Source organism: Thermothelomyces thermophilus, chromosome 1 (assembly GCF_000226095.1).
Source record: "Thermothelomyces thermophilus ATCC 42464 chromosome 1, complete sequence".
In the NCBI taxonomy this organism is placed as follows: domain Eukaryota; kingdom Fungi; phylum Ascomycota; class Sordariomycetes; order Sordariales; family Chaetomiaceae; genus Thermothelomyces; species Thermothelomyces thermophilus.
The window spans coordinates 5,987,516-6,003,302 of NC_016472.1; the positions used below are offsets into that span (position 1 = coordinate 5,987,516).

At 55.8% G+C, this 15,787-nt stretch overlaps 6 protein-coding genes across 6 annotated transcripts; 3 read left to right on the forward strand and 3 right to left on the reverse strand.

The window, feature by feature from the left end:
• Positions 1–86: 86 nt before the first annotated feature.
• Positions 87–1,678, forward strand: MYCTH_77631 (NAD(P)-binding domain protein; the record flags this gene model as incomplete). The annotated part of the gene is made up of 4 exons (XM_003659738.1): positions 87–184; positions 259–498; positions 583–1,453; positions 1,600–1,678. Exons 1-4 carry the CDS (start codon positions 154–156, stop codon positions 1,676–1,678), a joined length of 1,221 nt encoding a protein of 406 aa, XP_003659786.1. The 5' UTR covers positions 87–153.
• Positions 1,679–2,315: 637 nt separating this feature from the next.
• MYCTH_2297213 (uncharacterized protein) lies at positions 2,316–4,991 on the forward strand. The gene has a single exon (XM_003659739.1). The coding sequence runs from the start codon at positions 2,726–2,728 to the stop codon at positions 4,814–4,816; it is 2,091 nt and encodes a 696-aa protein (XP_003659787.1). The 5' UTR covers positions 2,316–2,725; the 3' UTR covers positions 4,817–4,991.
• On the reverse strand, positions 4,992–5,680 carry MYCTH_2297214 (uncharacterized protein). Its single transcript, XM_003659740.1, has one exon. The coding sequence runs from the start codon at positions 5,487–5,489 to the stop codon at positions 5,166–5,168; it is 324 nt and encodes a 107-aa protein (XP_003659788.1). The 5' UTR covers positions 5,490–5,680; the 3' UTR covers positions 4,992–5,165.
• Positions 5,681–6,691: 1,011 nt separating this feature from the next.
• MYCTH_64049 (uncharacterized protein) lies at positions 6,692–7,528 on the forward strand. Its single transcript, XM_003659741.1, has 2 exons — positions 6,692–6,891; positions 7,071–7,528. Exons 1-2 carry the CDS (start codon positions 6,840–6,842, stop codon positions 7,274–7,276), a joined length of 258 nt encoding a protein of 85 aa, XP_003659789.1. The 5' UTR covers positions 6,692–6,839; the 3' UTR covers positions 7,277–7,528.
• A 749-nt stretch (positions 7,529–8,277) lies between these two features.
• On the reverse strand, positions 8,278–9,260 carry MYCTH_2107271 (uncharacterized protein; the record flags this gene model as incomplete). Its single annotated transcript, XM_003659742.1, has 3 exons — positions 8,278–8,793; positions 8,941–9,195; positions 9,258–9,260. 3 exons carry the CDS (start codon positions 9,258–9,260, stop codon positions 8,278–8,280), a joined length of 774 nt encoding a protein of 257 aa, XP_003659790.1.
• A 1,030-nt stretch (positions 9,261–10,290) lies between these two features.
• MYCTH_99814 (uncharacterized protein) lies at positions 10,291–12,286 on the reverse strand (the record flags this gene model as incomplete). The annotated part of the gene is made up of 4 exons (XM_003659743.1): positions 10,291–10,395; positions 10,431–11,839; positions 12,155–12,179; positions 12,245–12,286. The coding sequence occupies 4 exons, from the start codon at positions 12,284–12,286 to the stop codon at positions 10,291–10,293; spliced, it is 1,581 nt and encodes a 526-aa protein (XP_003659791.1).
• Between the last annotated feature and the right edge of the window lie 3,501 nt (positions 12,287–15,787).

The window sequence follows — 15,787 nt, forward strand, 5'->3', positions numbered from 1 at the left end:
GACGTCATCCGTTCTGTTCCTTAATTATAATTCAGATCTGGACCACAAGGAACTTTCAATCCCAGGCAATCAAGCGCATTGAAGGGGTGCTCTGAAGCCAACAACAAACTCTTCAACGTGCCGCAGATAGTCATTGCCAATTAGGTTTCCAACATGGCATCCGCAATCGTAGTCGGCGCCACAGGTGAGTGTTCTTTTCGCATGATATTCTCACCCCCCGAAAATCGAGCCCTATGATCACTCACGCCGCTTAATTAGGCATTCTCGGCCGAGAAATAGTGAAGCAGCTCGCAAAGAGTCCGGAGAAGTGGAAGACCATCTATGCCCTCTCCCGCAGCAAGAAGGATGAGTATCCGCCCAACGTTGTGCCCAAGCACATCGACCTCCTGAGCTCGGCCGACCAGATGGCCCAAGACCTGCGGGGCGTCGAGGCCGAGTACATCTTTTTCGCTGCCTATCTCCAGAAGGACACGGAACAGGAGAATTGGCAGGTGAACGGTAATTAATTAGGCGCCTTTTGTTCTTGGGCTCTGTTGGAAGCCCCCCGTAAACAATAATAGAAGACATTGACGTCCCAGGCAGGCGATATGCTTTCCAACTTCCTCTCGGCCGTTTCTCACGCAAAGACCAAGCGCATCCTCCTCGTCACCGGCGCTAAGCAGTACGGCGTGCACCTCGGGCAGCCCAAGAACCCGCTCCTCGAGACCGACCCCTGGCTCACGTCGGACCCGTTCCCGCCCAATTTCTACTACCGCCAGCAGACCATCCTCCACGACTTCTGCGCCGAGCACCGGGGCATCCACTGGACCGTCACGTATCCCAACGACGTGATCGGTTTCGCCAAGGGCAACTTTATGAACCTGGCCACGGGCATCGGCCTCTACGCGGCCGTGAGCCGGGAGCTCGCGCCGGACGAGGGCCTGACCTTCCCCGGCTCGCCGACCTTCTACACCCGCTTCGACACGTTCACGTCGTCGAGGCTGCACGCCCGCTTCTGCGAGTGGGCCGCGCTCGAGCCCCGCGCCGCCGACCAGGCCTTCAACGTGGTCAATGGCGACGCCCAGAGCTGGCAGGACCTGTGGCCGCGCCTGGCCAGGCGGTTCGGCACGCGCGTCCGGGAGGATCAGTTCTCCCGGCCCCCCGCGGCGGGGGCGGCCACGAGCGGCTGCGAGTCCAGGACCGAGCTGGGCGACACCCCGCCCATCAGCGTCGCCGCCAAGGAGGCCGGGCTCGTCGGGCGCGTCAGGGGCAGCGCGCTGGAGCAGACGGTGAGCCTGGCCAAGTGGAGCCGGAGGGAGGACGTCCGCGAGGCCTGGGACAGGCTGGCGGAGCGAGAGGGCCTCCAGAAGGACGCGTTCGACAACGCGACGTGGGCGTTTGTCGACTTTGAGCTCGGGCGCGACTACGACATCGTGCTGAGCATGAGCAAGGCCAGGGAGGCTGGCTGGACAGGGTGAGCTGCACTCTTTCCCGCTCCCAAGAATTCCCCCCGGGCCCCCCCCCCCCCCCCCTCTTAAAACAAAAAAAAAACCATGAGCTGGGATCGGGGGAGGGATATTTGGCTGGCGAGGTCAAGATTTGCTGACGGAAACTCAACAGGTACCAGGACACGTGGAAGGCGTTCTCTGACGTCTTTGGCGAGCTCGAGGCGGCCAGAGTGCTCCCCAAGACGCATTAACCGATGTCCATCCCCGGAGGGTCTAATTAATGGGGGAGCTGACCTGTGGCATGGTTTGTATGGGTTTCATGTGGTATATTGAGGTCAACTTGTTACGATGTACGATGTCGTTGGTTGGATCGTCTGTGATCAAGAATAAAAGGATGGCAGGTGATGATGGCCAAAATGTGTCTGTTTACCCTCATCAGCTTCACGAAAACTGATCAGAGAGCGCGAATCCAACCCTACCTATTACCTCTCTATTCAGCTGCCAAAAAAAGCATATTAGTCGCTACAATCTTGCACCTTAATTAATTAGTGTACCAACATGGCGACTGATAATTAACTGTGGCCTGGAGGGGTTTGGGCGCCCTTATAGCCCACCATTCTGGCCGTGGTTCCCTAACGGGAACCGGTTCTCTGTTTTGGTTCCGATAGGTTTTAATTCCGGAGTGGTCCGAACTTAGTAGGTAGTCAGCCTCTGTCGAAAAGCAAAAGCGACGCCGCAATTGCCCGCCAGCAATTGCACCTTAAGTGTGGGTATTCTGACAGAAGCATTGGTTTTCATCCAAGGAATTAGATCCGCTAATTACAGATTAATTACGCTATGTCAAGCTTTCTTCTTTTTTTTTTTTACACACCTACGAGCATGTCCAAGAAACTGTATTATCAGCCAACATGCGGTCCAAAGCCTGCTGTCTCTCTGATGGCCTGGGAATTTGCATCAACGCACTCCGATCTCGCTGCTCATATGCGCGGGTTGAATGGGTCCTGGTCCAACCACTTCATCGTCTACTTCTCTTGGGAGAGGGGTGGGTCTGGCAACACCTCCTTTCTCGCTCAGGCAGCCAAACTGAGCCAATACAGAGGCTCCACTGACTAAAGTTATCAGATGATCTGATTAGATCCTATCTCGTACAATTATCGCGGCCGCCAGGCACCCCTCAATTTCCCCTCGTTCTCCTCTCAGCCATTGCCGCCGCCAGCATTCGTCCTGGCTCTGCTGCAACCGCTTCGCATCCGGCAGCCATGAACCGCGCAGAGCCGTGCCGACGAATGCAGGGTGCTATGCAAGATGCACTGCCAATATTTTTGCGCGCCCTCTGCAAGACGGGGCTTACCGCGCTCAGCGACGACGACGACGACGACGACCTCAACTGGAGGAATGACCCAGAGAAAGTGGAGTACATCCAACAGCTCCTCGACTTGCTTTATGAGTCCCGGGCGATCATCCGCTGTTACAATGTCGTCCTCGTCCTGATCGTGTTGGCGCTGGCGGTGTGGCACTGGGCGGAAACACGAAGCGACGAAAGGAAGTGGCGGCGACTGATGAGGCAGCCACCGGGAGGCGACACCTCTGATGGAACGGCATCTACCCCGGCTGGGCTTCTGTCGAGCATCGCTATCGCCGGAACCGCAACTCCGCCTCCCGATGCCAAGGACAATATCGACATCGAGAGGATTCCCCTGTTGACCCGACACGGCCAGAACCGGACAACAGCGAAGCCGCGGATGGGAGCCAGAATCAGTAGGGCGGTGAGGTGTTGGCTTACACGGCAACCGGCTCCCCTACCCGTCATCAACAGGACTCTGCCCTCCAACGGCACGTCGCTCTTTATCCTCGCCTGGCTGGCCATCAACGTCTTCTTCCACCTGTACCACCTCCCGATGAGGTCCGACTTCTTCTTCATCTTCGCCGACCGCACCGGCTGCGTCTTCGCCGTCAACCTGCCCCTGCTCTACCTCCTCAGCGCCAAGAACCAGCCGCTACGCCGGCTGACGGGCTACTCCTACGAGGCCCTCAACATCTTCCACCGCCGCGTCGGCGAGCTGCTCTGCTTCGAGGCCGCCCTGCACTTTGTCAGCATGCTCCTCTGGCAGTTCCTGCTCGCGCGCGAGTGGCTGATCGCCTCGCGCTCCGCCTACGTCTACTTCACGCACCCCATCATCCTCTGCGGCATCGGCGCCCTCGTCTGCTACGAGCTCCTCTTCTTCACCTCGCTTGCCTCCTTCCGCCAACGGTGGTACGAGCTCTTCCTCGCCAGCCACGTCCTCCTGCAGGCCCTGGGCCTCGTCCTCCTCTGGTTCCACTACCCGACCGCCCGGCCCTACGCCGCCGCCGCCCTGCTCATCTTCCTCGCCGACCGTCTCGTCTGGCGCCTCGGCCTCAAGAGCGCCCGCGTCCAGGCGGACCTGCGCCCCCTCGATGGCGACACGCTGATCTTGGAGGCCCGCTGGGACATATTACCCCCGCCCTCCCCGCCGCGCCGGTCTTGCCGCTGGTGGCGGAGTCCATCTTTCCTCGCCCGCCAGACGGTGCTCCACGGCTGGCACCCGACCGACCACGTCTTCCTAACCGTCCCTGCCCTGTCGCCCCTGCAGGCGCACCCCTTTACCATCGCCTCCGCGGCGCCGGGGAGGCCCCACGAGGAGCTGCGCCGGGGGACAAGCACAAAACAAGAACTAGAAGGAGTAGATGGAGAAGGAGAAGGATCTCCGGAAGGAGGGCAAACACCAACCGCCTACCCCATTCCCCCCATTCCCACCACCGCCGCCGCCGTGACCCCGCGGCCGGCGCGGCTGACGCTCCTGATCCGCGCCTACGCGGGCTTCACACGGGACCTGCTGCACCTCTCGCGGCAGGCCGGGCGCGTGTCGGCGCGGGTGGACGGGCCGTACGGCTCGCCGCACGCGCTGGGCATGCTGCGGGCGAGCGGGAGCGCGGTGCTCGTCGCGGGGGGCAGCGGGATCGCGGTGGCGCTGCCGCTCGTCTGGGCGCTGCTTCCTCCCGGCTCCGGCCCCGGCTCCGGCGGGGGCGGCCATCGGGACGAGGACAGGGAGGACCGGACGGTGCGCCTGCTCTGGGTGACGCACGCGCGCGAGCATCGCGAGTGGGTGCTGCCGCGGCGCGGGGAGCTGGACGAGTGCGTCCGGCGGGGGCTGGACCTGGTGATTCCCGAGCCGACGGCCGAGGCCGGGCGCCCGGACGTGGTCGGCATGGTCCAAGGGTGGATCGAGGCCGCCGCCGCCGAGGGGAGGGAGGTCGGCGTGGTCGTGTCCGGGCCGGACGGGCTGAACCGGGCGGTGAGGAACGCGTGTGCGGACGCTATCGGGAAGGGGAAGAAGGTGCGGGTGGCGGTGGAGAAGTTTGGATGGTGATTAATTAATATTACACCGATTTGATACAATAGAGAGGCATTTGTGTTGGGGGGAGGGATATTGAATAATTATTAGACAAGATCATAACGGCATTTTTGGCACAGCACCACGAGCAACGAATAGAGTATACGGACAGACAGAAGCGAGCCGACTACGAGCCATACGAATCAATCTTGTTCATTCAAGGCATATTAGGTACACAAAATACACATTGTTCTCATCCTGCCTGCACTCGAGTCCCACAACCAAGTCCTACAACCAAGTCCCACAACTATCAAGTAATTAAGGTACTTTTATGAAACATGACCACCCTGCCATAATTATCCAGCAGGCAAGGCAGGTTGCCGTTTTAGGACGTCCCCTTCCACTGCCCGGCCTTCTTGACTCCCTCGCCCGTCTCTCGCGCGCCACTCTCGAGCCCCGCCCCGATGTTGGTCACAGCGTCGCCGACGGGCTTCCCGGCCTCGCCGGTGACGCTGGTGACGGTCTCGCCTAGGCCTCGCGTCGCGGCGCCCAGGACGCCGCCGGCGGTCTCGGTCAGCCCGCCGACCGCGTTGCCGAGCGTGGAGGTGGTCCCCTTGGCGACATTGGTGACGGTCGACTGGACGCCGCCGGCCTTGTCTGTCGCGGTCTTGGCCTTCTGGTCGGTCTTGGTGTTCGAGGTGTCCGACATGGTGTAATTAGACTTTTTTGTTTGGGTCTGGGGGAGTAGTAATAATTATTCAGGAGAAAAATATGTTTTGTGCTGTTCTTTGTACAGATACAGTGTATTAATTATCGAATAATATGCAATTGATGGTGATCTCTTGTTCGGACTTGCAGAGTAGAGGTCATGAAGATGATCAGAACAGGCTTGCACTTTTACAAATCAGAGCTACTAATTAATTAATAGGCGGATTATAATAGGGAACAGACAACTGGTGGCGAGCCTGATGTCACATAGGTACCGTACCATGCGTCATCTGGTCCGGGGGGTTCCTGAATATAGGGACTTGGACATCATGCCCACGTGGGTTTTTGCCGTCATGATGCGTTGAGTCGGCAAGTGTTCGATTGCTGCTTGATGCCAGTGTGCGTGTGAGAGCCGACTAATACTGCTTGCTGTTCATCATTTCCGTTCGAGTCAAAAATGTCCAAACCCGCTATCTCATTGGTATCGTGGAATGAATGTCATCCTCAAAGGGAATCAAAACAATCCTTGTACGCTGGAAAGGAGTGCGAGTCGTGATGCGTACGTAATTAATTACTTTTCGTTGGCGGTTCTTTTCTGTATACCTAGGTACGGAGTAGTTTCTCCGGAAATCAATGCGCAGATAATTATACTGTGTAGGTATGTATGTAATCCGTATATACGGACGTACACAGTACATACTTGTGGTGGTCGGGCCCCACTAGGGCTCCCGGCCCCACCAGGGTTACAGCCACCCATATCTTCCTGCACGGTGGCCCCAGTCAGCCTTCGCTTCCTTCGACCACCACTTACCAGCAGCAGTAGCAGTTAAACGAAGATACTATAGTTCGCTTTCCGCATCCCACAGTACATCCATTTAATGCACTCTGGCCCGTGATTGATTGTCACTGCTGATAGTCGGTTTTCCATTTCGAGGTCAAGCTTGAAATAGCGAGTTTGAAAATATAGCTATTGGTTCTCTTGCCTGGCCACTCTCGGTCAGGTAGGTTCTCATAACAGACACCTGTCGCCATCGGGAATCAAGACAAATTTCAGACACATCAGACCACTGCTGCAGGTACGTCGCTATCGACGTGTCCAAAGACGGTGAAGCTTTGGTACCTACGAAGTACCCGTGACACTCTTCAGATTCGCCACTGCACGAGATAATAGCCTGAGGAGGAAAGAATACGGAACATTAAGTACCTCGATTGAGCACACATCTCCGCACTTTCCTCTTGGGCCGAGTTACATCCCCCAAGCTTCAAAAATCTGCAGAACACACCACGTCACACCAATATCATCTATCATCAGGACACGAGCACCTTGAACTAAAACCGCCATCGCTCCGTCATGGGCCATTCTTACCCCAAAAAGCCGAGCACCACGGCTCGCACACCGCCCCGTAAGCAGACATCTATGATTCCCAAATGGAAGATGCCTATCCGGAAAAAAAAAAAAGAAAAAGAAAAAAAATGAAATGTGGACTTTGACATCCTCGAGCACCTGTCTTCGCGCTCATGCAAGCAATCGAAATCGATTTTTTTGATTAAAAAGCGCTTACCCGTCCAACACACGCTCCAGAATGGCAGGACGAGATCCGCCACAAGTACTGCAACGCTCTCGACGTCGGCCGCGCGGGCAAGCCCAACAAGGTCCACCGCTGCTCCGCCTGCTTGGCCGTCAAGTCCCGCCTGAGCCGGTACCGCGACGGCAAGCAGGATTGCAAGGCCGCCCGCCGCGAGAAGATGAGCTGGCACCTGGGCGCCGGCGGGGATGAGACGGATTGACCTAATAACCAAGACCAGAATGTGTCGCTTTGTCACAGTCTGCAGCTCCAGGCCTAGGCCTAGGCCAATCCAAGAACACCTCGACGAGAAGGACGTCAACCGATGCTTATAGAGAGAGAGAGAGAGGAGCAGGTAGCGCATTGGGAGTGAGGGTACAATGGGAAAGGGCATGTCAGCCAGTTCATGCTTCGGTCCAAGGAAAGCATAAACGGGAGCTCTTGGGGAATAATAATAGAAACATTTGTTCCACTGCTTTATTCTTCCTTCTCTTTTTCCGACAACCACACCAATTTAGCTACTACTTATTATGCATTTTGTCCAGATAGGGCCTCTGCAATTGCAACTCCTTTCTCTTGCAACAGCCTCGCCTGTTTGATGCCCGTATATGTGGTCTCGTGATGATCCCAGTTATCTTTTAAATGAGAACGATTTGGGTATGCTAATGTATAGGAGTTATATCACCGATGTTATATAATAAGTACACTGTACTCCCTAGTAACTAGGACGAATCAGTGTATGTACGGATACTAATGGAAGATGGGTGTGGTAAAATCAAGATAGTTCAAATGTTTGATGTCTCTTCTTCTGTTTGATCCTATACGCTGGCCCTGGTATAAGAAGAGGGTAGAACAAAGAAACCAGGACCTATAGGGGCTTATCTAATCTAACCTTACATGAAGGACGCGTCTGTAGACAACGTACTGCATCAGATACCTTATATACTGCGCACCAACAAGAGCAGCCCCCCCCCCCGGTCCTGTATGTACAAGATACAAGCGGGTATCTTCCTCCCAACGCCCATGAAACCGAAAACGCCAAAGATAATATATGATCACGCCTGTTTTTCTTCTCCCTTTTGAAGCACCCATCATTACCCTCAACGCCATTCTCATCATGACCTAAGCACATCCGGATCCGTGCATTCAAACAATCCGAACCCTCCGTGGGATTTTCTTTTAAAAAAAATTTGAAAAAGAAAGACGCTGCATCCCGTCTTCTCATCAGACGCCCCCAAATCCAGCAGTAACGCCACCGGCAGCGGTATTATTATTATCAGCCGCCGCCAGGGACGCACGCATCGTCCCGGCAATCTTGGGCGGGACCCGCAACCACTTCCCGCGCATGGCCCGCTGCGCCGGGGTCAGTAGCTGCAGCTCCTCCTGCTGCTGCCGCTGCCGCTGCCGCTGCTGCTGTTGCTGGAGGTGATGGTGACGGTGGTGGTGGTGATAGTGATGGTAGTGGTGATGGAGGTAGTGTTGTTGTTGTTGTTGTTGTTGTTGTTGCCGTGGCGGCGGCGGCGGCGACCGCGGCCGCGGTGTGGGCGGTCGCTGCGACAGTCCGATGCCGCCCGCGGGGCGGGCAAGTGCGGGCTGTAGCGAGGGCGGTCGGGGACGCCTTTGCTTCGTGCCGGCGCCGAATGTGACGTGGCGATGGTGGTCAGGACCGGGGCCGGAGGAAGGGGAGGGAGCTACGGGTGGAGTGCCGAGAAGGTCGTGGCGGAGGGTGTCCTCGTAGCTCTGTGGGTTGGGGATCGTCAGCCATGAGGGGAAGGAGGCAGGGATTGTAAGAAGAGAGGGCCACAGGGAAAAGGTAGTGCAGAGGTAATTAGGCATTCATAGATGTATATTAGAGGAAGCTCAAAGCCCAAAGGAACAGAGACGCACTGGAGGAGGTCCCGTAGGACGCGGGGCGTATGCCGGAGGGGTGAACTCGGCGTCAATAGCCCACCGGGTGTAGAGCGGCAGGGGCTCGTCCTCGGCCTCATCAAGGATCGCGTACAGGTCGAGGGATAGGAAGCGGCGGGGATGCAAGACACGGTCGACACCGCGGGCAAGGGCGGGAACAGGGCGGCGCAGCCGCTCCAAATGGGGATCCGGGCGTCTCAGGCGCCAGAGGATATCGTGGAATGCAGGAAAGGTCTGTTGTTGATTCTGGTTTAGTGCCTTGCGATGGGTATTTTTTTGGGCAAGATAAGGCTTACCATGTCGGCCGGCAACGAAGGTATCAAGCTTGTCCTGCAGCGGAGATCAGAGATGGTGTTGACGAGATTAGGATTCCGGCCGACAACTAAAGACTCGACGAAGCGGGTGATCGAAGTCGGAGATGTGTAATTCGAGGACCAGAAGCTGCAGGTATTGACTTTGAATTATGGCGGTGAAAGCCGTCATGAACCAAGGTAGAAGATTCAACTAATAAATGACCAATGACAAGCCGGAGGGTCTCTTTTCATGATTTTATAGGCAGTTGGGGCCGTTGGGTACACGCACACTGTTGCGCGTCAGTGATACCCTTAGGAGATGCAGCTCATACTTCATCTGGATGCAGCTTCCGGACTTCGAAGTCGATGTACGTCAGGTTGTTAGCTGGGGACCGTGCTGCGTACACCAAGGTGTGCAGATTCTGGGCATTTAGCTGCCTCCGAACGAACCCCAGCGCGCCCGATGCAACACTAATTACTTCCCGTCAGACAAGCGATCACAATCGGAATCACGCTCAAGTTATATGACAATTCTGATTGGGAAAAAAAAGGGAACAAACAAGGCTTTAAAATCAAACTGCGACGTCAATGTCGTCGTCAGGGTATCTGCGTCATCCACAGTCATTACACCATATCCTTATCGTGTCAAACATCAAAATCAGCCCCGCATTCCAACCCAGTCTCCCGGCCCCCCTCCCCCTCTCCCCCACCTTTCCCCCCCTTTTCGACCAGGTTACATATCGTTCGTGCTCACTCCGACTCGGCATCCTCACCCTCTACCACCACAACGACATAGCGCCGACAGTTCGCTTCTTGGAAAGCGGCCTCGTTATCGACGGCCTCTTCGGTAACGTGAAGTGCGTGGTTGTCGGTGCTGTCCGAAACCATGTGCGCAGTCCCATCCACCGCGTTGATCGCGACAACGTGGTGGCGATTACGCGCGAGCAGTTCGGGCGGTGCAGCGCCTTCGGGGAACACCACGACGCGCCGTTTCTGCCTCTGCCTCTCCACCCCTTGCGCGGTGTCGCGCTCCTCGTCAATCACGTACAGACTGCCTGCAGCCAGCAGCGGATCCGTGGCTGGTGCGTGGGGTGCCTCTCGCATGACGTAGCGCCGCTCCGTGCTGCTCCCCTTGCTTGTGCTGTCACAAGCCTCCGACCGTCTGCGCCCCTGCACGGGCGTCTCCAGCGCTGCCTGGAAACGGACCGAGGAGGTGGACGAGTCCATGCTGCCAGGCCCCGCCGTTGTAGCTACGGAGAAGTTGTCGACACTGAAGTGGCGGCGGTGCGGGCGATGCTTGCGATTCGCGTCGTGGCGGGCGTCCGACGATCCCCCGTCCGAGCGAGCATACCGGTCCTCCTTGCCGCTGTAAGCCTCAGGGCTCTGGAACGCGTCGTCATTGGGACCACTGCCCCTTAGCAAGGGGCCAGCCTCTTCGTCCGAGGTCGTCCCTGCGGAGCGCGCGCGCGCCTCCGAGTAGGGGCTCGCAATCCAACCCTGGAGAAACAGCAAAGCACCAGCGCCCATTCCCGCTGAGATTACCGCCAACGACTTCGTCATGAACTGCCAGCCGTAAAGGTAGCTGAGGGCGGCAGCAAGGACAGGCCCAAACAGGCCACCCCAGGCGTTGGCGAGTAGCGGAGCGGCATTGGCCTGCGCTGTGGCACTCCAAGAGTCACCGAAGGAGGAGGACCCTGCAGCATTCGTCATCTCTTTGACCAGCGGGTCTGCGATGAAACCGGTGGCAGAAGAGATGGCGCCGAGCGTCAGGAGGAACGCGTGTTGTGCAACCTTGGTGTTCTCTTCGAGTTGCCCTAGGTGTAATAAGGCCGGGATGTAAGCCAGAAAGCCAGTTGTCGCAAGGAACCGGATCGACCGGGGCACGCGTGCCGCGATCGCGCCAGATAAAATCCCGAGCACAGCAGCAGGCGCTGACAGCGGAACAAACACGGATCCACTTGCTAACACTGACCACTCATATTGGCGTTGAACAAAGAGCGGAAGCACGCTCTGGAGCGCAGAGGTGAGTAGGCTAAGGACAAGGTATCCACCAAAGGCGACCAAGAGCCGAGGACTCCACGAGAAGGCGGCGACGAAGCTTGTGGGCGCATTGCGCCGACTCGACCTCACAGGCATCGATGTCGGAGACACTGATCGAGAGGATCTTCCACTGAGGCTGCCGGTCTCAGTTGGAGGCATCGTACCGTAACCGCCCCGCTGGGTCTCCGACGCGAGGAGAGCCGCTCTTTCGTTCGCAGAGCTGGCCGGAGTGGCTCGCCCGGAACCAGCGGCCAGCAGAGCCAGCACCACGTTCAATGCGACGAGACCGTAGGCGCTGTAAAATACAGCATCGATACGGTACCGATCGTAAAGTAGCCCGCCGATGAAAGGTGCCGTGGTCATGGCAACGTTTTGCAGGAAGGCGACCGAGAGCCAATTGCGCCCGGTACTAGACGCCGTAGCAAGCAGCCCGGAAGAAGCGCCGGTGAGAGCTGCAGCTGCGAGGCCCTGAAGAGCGCGCGCCGCTATCAACAGAAGGGCATCACTAGAGAACTGGAAAAGGGCAAATGCAACGGCGGTGAGAGCTAGACCGGCTAGCAGTACGACAAAGCCGCCTGGGCCCTGTCGTGTGAGGAGAGCGATCAAGGCTGTTATTCAAGGAAAAGAAAAAAACAGGTCAGCAAGCGTCCGGGAATTGCATTGACAGAGGCACTCACGAGACGCAACTGCAATACCGCCGCTGTAGGCAGAGACGGCGACAGAAATCCATATTTGCAGCGCCTCGGGAGGGATCTGTTGACGCAGCAGGGTTCGGTGTTGAAGGATGGCTGGGAAGATGGGGAGAACCTATGTCCGGTTAATAGGGCGCCCAACGGCATCGTCCGGCATCCGCGCGAAACTCACAAGGCCCGAGAGAAACGCATCCTGGAATAATGGTCAACGGTCAGCACAGCAAAGACGATGGCGCGGCATGCAGAGACCCCACTCACCGAGAAGGTAGCAAGTTTAGCCAGCAGTACGTGGGACGACATGGCGCGTGGTTTGGGGCTGAAATGCCTGGCATTCTGTGGGAAGCATTGCCGGCGCTCGGGATTTGAGACTGCCGTTGAGGTCGTGCTCGGGACCGGCTCCGAATCCGAAGTTTGGAGAGGGGGACCCGTGGAGGAGGACGCGTCAGCGGCGCTCAGATCTGCCGGCGCAGATTGGATACTCATGGGAGAATTTTCTGCATTCTCCGAGCCTGCTAAAAGCTGGCGCGTCTCTGGATCTGTCCGATCTTGAGCCATCCGCGTCTTGTGCGTCGCCAGCGCGTCTTGGTGCTTGGTGATGTGGGTCGGTTCGCGTCGGGATCCAGCCCACTGCTTAGCTCGAAGTCCCTTCTTTCCCTGGGGCAGCTCTGAATCCGGCCGGCCGGCACAAAAAACTGAACCAGCAACCCTCAAACCACCCGGGTTCGGGTGGCGTGTACTCGTACCAAGTAGAGTTTCTTGGACCGCTGCCAACGGAAAAAAAAAAAGCTGTAGTGTACAGAAGAAAGAGGGGAACCGAAAAAGTCGAGGGTCGTTGCCCGGTTTTCTTAAGCTACAGAAGGGATCACACCTCGCGGTCGCAGTGGGGCATTGACCAACCAACACGCCAGGATCGCCCAATTCCCCCGCCCTCAGCACCCCGCAGCCTGATAGAGTCGCTCCCTTCATTGGCCAAAACGAACGCCAAGCTAGTTAGCTCTCGGCCTTTTGCCAAGCTCGTGCAACCTTCCGGGGCATGTGGTTCAATGCAAGAAGGAACCTCGCCCACTCTTTCCCGAGCCTCAACCACGCCCTCACGCACGGCCCTGCGCAATCACCGACCATCCTTTTGCCTTTTCTCGGCGGTCCTCTGGTCGTGTCAGGATCAGCGCTTCCGCCGACGGGTGCAACAGTTCCCCGTCCGCAGCGCGCAACTTACGACGCCGTGCGACTCGGATCAGGGTCAAGACAAGATCCGGGGCCAAACGCAATGCGAGCTCATCGTTTTCATCGTTCGATTATTCTGAGCACGGAGTAACACTCATATACTTTCTGAGAGTTCCACCAATCTTGTGCCCAACGGCCGCATCCACTTCATCATGGTCCAGCTTAATGGAGGTTGGGACCCCAGACACCGGGGAATACCAAGGAATGCCCGTTGCCGTTGGCTTGCGTGGGTCAGCCCGGCTAAGCAGACCTCAATGTCTGTTGTTGATGTTGATGGGGGTTGTTGTAGAACCCACCTCCTCACGACCTTAGTTCTCAGAATTATGGGCTACCACTAATTACCTCCACTTTCCCACTCTCAACACCGAACGGACGCCTTTCCCATCTTGGATACAACGTCAACCAAGGGTTCGAAGAGACCACCTGGTGGCCAATCCCAAGCAGCTCTTGGAAGAGAAAACCTCAGTTATTTACACGTCTCGCGTCCCGACATGATATGCATGGAATTTCCTTGCCCCAAGCAGCTCTTGGAAGAGAAAACCTCAGTTATTTACACGTCTCGCGCCCCGACATGATATGCATGGAATTTCCTTGCCCACTAGGAAGGCGGAGCCTTTTTATGTTCCTCGACAGAGCACGAACAACCCCATCCGTGAACGGTTGAATAATTGCCAGGTTTGTTTGCTGCCGCCGCCGCCACCATACCTGGTGGCGAGTTTTCAATGATGTCTCACTCCAGCCCTCAAATTGTGCGGTACAGGGTCGGTACGGCAATGTTATCGACGGAAAGAGATTGAGCTATTGGATCAGAAGTTGGATCAGAAGATGTATCAGTCGCAGAGCATGGGGTGGGTGATGGTTGTACAAAGATGTTATATCGAATGAACAAAAGAAAGGCAGGCAATGAGCCGAAAATAGAGTCCCGAGGTAGGAGAAGCTCGCCGAATCATTCTACACCGTCCATTTGCAACAGCCCGACGTATGTCATAACCTCTCTTCTCAAGCGTTCTACCTCCTTTCTTGCTTTTTTCCCATCACCGCTTGCTGATCCTTCAGACTCTGTTAGATGTCCACGGAGAGTGGCATAATTAACACCCTGGCTGCTCAGCTTTGCTCTCCGCCAACCATCTGTCGAGAGTGTAGTAATCTGACGAAGCTGCTCTCTCAACCAGTCCGCTGCCCCCACCGTGGATGCAGGATGCGTGACCGCCGTCAATGTATATGCTGAATTGACAGCTCATGGCGTTGCGGCGGGATAATGAGCGAATCGCGTTATGATGAGTGAAATTATCTATCATGGTTTTCTCTCAAGCCGTGATATTTTCGAGGACACCCCATAGGGAGGCTGCTATCTTGGTGGAATCGTCTCGCCCAAAGCAGGAAGGGGTTGTGAGAGGGAACCTCGCGGATTTGACGGTTATGACTTAATTAGCGCAAGGAATCTCGAGTTTGTCTGCGAAGGACGACGTCAGTCTGAATGCCCCTCAGTACCTAATAGAGATCACCGACACTAGAGGAGCCTCGCTTCAGGGAATGGTGTTAGATTAGCTGATGGATGATTTGGAAGGTGAAAGAGAGGAGTACGGAATGACCAAAGTGCTCGTGTCATGAAAAAAGAAGAATGGGCTTCGATGCTGAATATGTAATTAATTACCCGGAGCCATGGTCTCTGTTCTTCTAAGAAACCTGCAATTCCACTGGTTCTGATCGCCATCTTTCAACATCACAGCACTTCCGTCTACGTGGCATACCCTCGTCTCAGGTGAGCCAAGTACATTATACAGTGGCAGAGCATATGGACCCCTCTCTTCTGGATGGCCAAAGTAGACTAATTAGCGACCCCCTTGCCGCGATCGACATAACCTGATGCATGGCATGAACAGGGTAAGCTCAGCCCTACGACTTAGTGTAGTTCCGAGATTTGGTTCGCCTATTCAGAGCCTTGTGGATCTTTCCGGCCCGAGGCTGTGTTTGCCCCTAGTGTATTCCGTCCATTGTATGTAAACTCGGGGGTGTTTCCCGTAACCTGAGATCCGGTGATAGAAGATGGTTCCAATAGATGGAAGAAGGTTGGTAAGTTCTAAATAGTTCAAAAGTGCGATGTCTACCTCCTACGTTGGCTAGCCCTATGGCTCTATATAAGTAGAGGATAGGAACAAAGAACCCTCCGTTTACCAGCCCATTTACCAGATCCACAGGTCTTATCTTATCCAGCCTTATATAATAGATACGTCCGTAGACAACGTACTACATCAAGTCCCCCGCCTAGAAGGAAAAGCGTAGTGCCTACACTATAGCTCTAAATAGCTCTTAAACGCGCCTTCTTTCCGTAGCAACATTGTAATAGAAAGTAATAGTGTTATCTTACTATTATAGTGTCCTATATATTTTTCTCTTAGCTACCTATAGCCTTACTTTAGCGTATTTTATCTATAGCTCCTTTCGGGGGAATCTTTGATACCTTCTTATAAGGGCGTCTATATAGGGGTTTGATCTATATTGCTTAAACTACTATAGGTTGACCTCCCTAGCATGTTTAGTACTTGTTAACTATCTTATATATATAGCGTAGCTAGA

Excerpts from the sequence above, each read along its gene's own strand:
- MYCTH_2297214 (XM_003659740.1), bottom strand. The coding sequence starts at position 5,489 with ATGTCGGACACCTCGAACACCAAGACCGACCAGAAGGCCAAGACCGCG.
- MYCTH_2297213 (XM_003659739.1), top strand. The coding sequence starts at position 2,726 with ATGCAAGATGCACTGCCAATATTTTTGCGCGCCCTCTGCAAGACGGGG.
- MYCTH_64049 (XM_003659741.1), top strand. The coding sequence starts at position 6,840 with ATGGGCCATTCTTACCCCAAAAAGCCGAGCACCACGGCTCGCACACCG. Across the intron at positions 6,892-7,070 it reads CACGGCTCGCACACCGCCCC|AATGGCAGGACGAGATCCGC; the intron begins GTAAGCAGACAT and ends CACACGCTCCAG.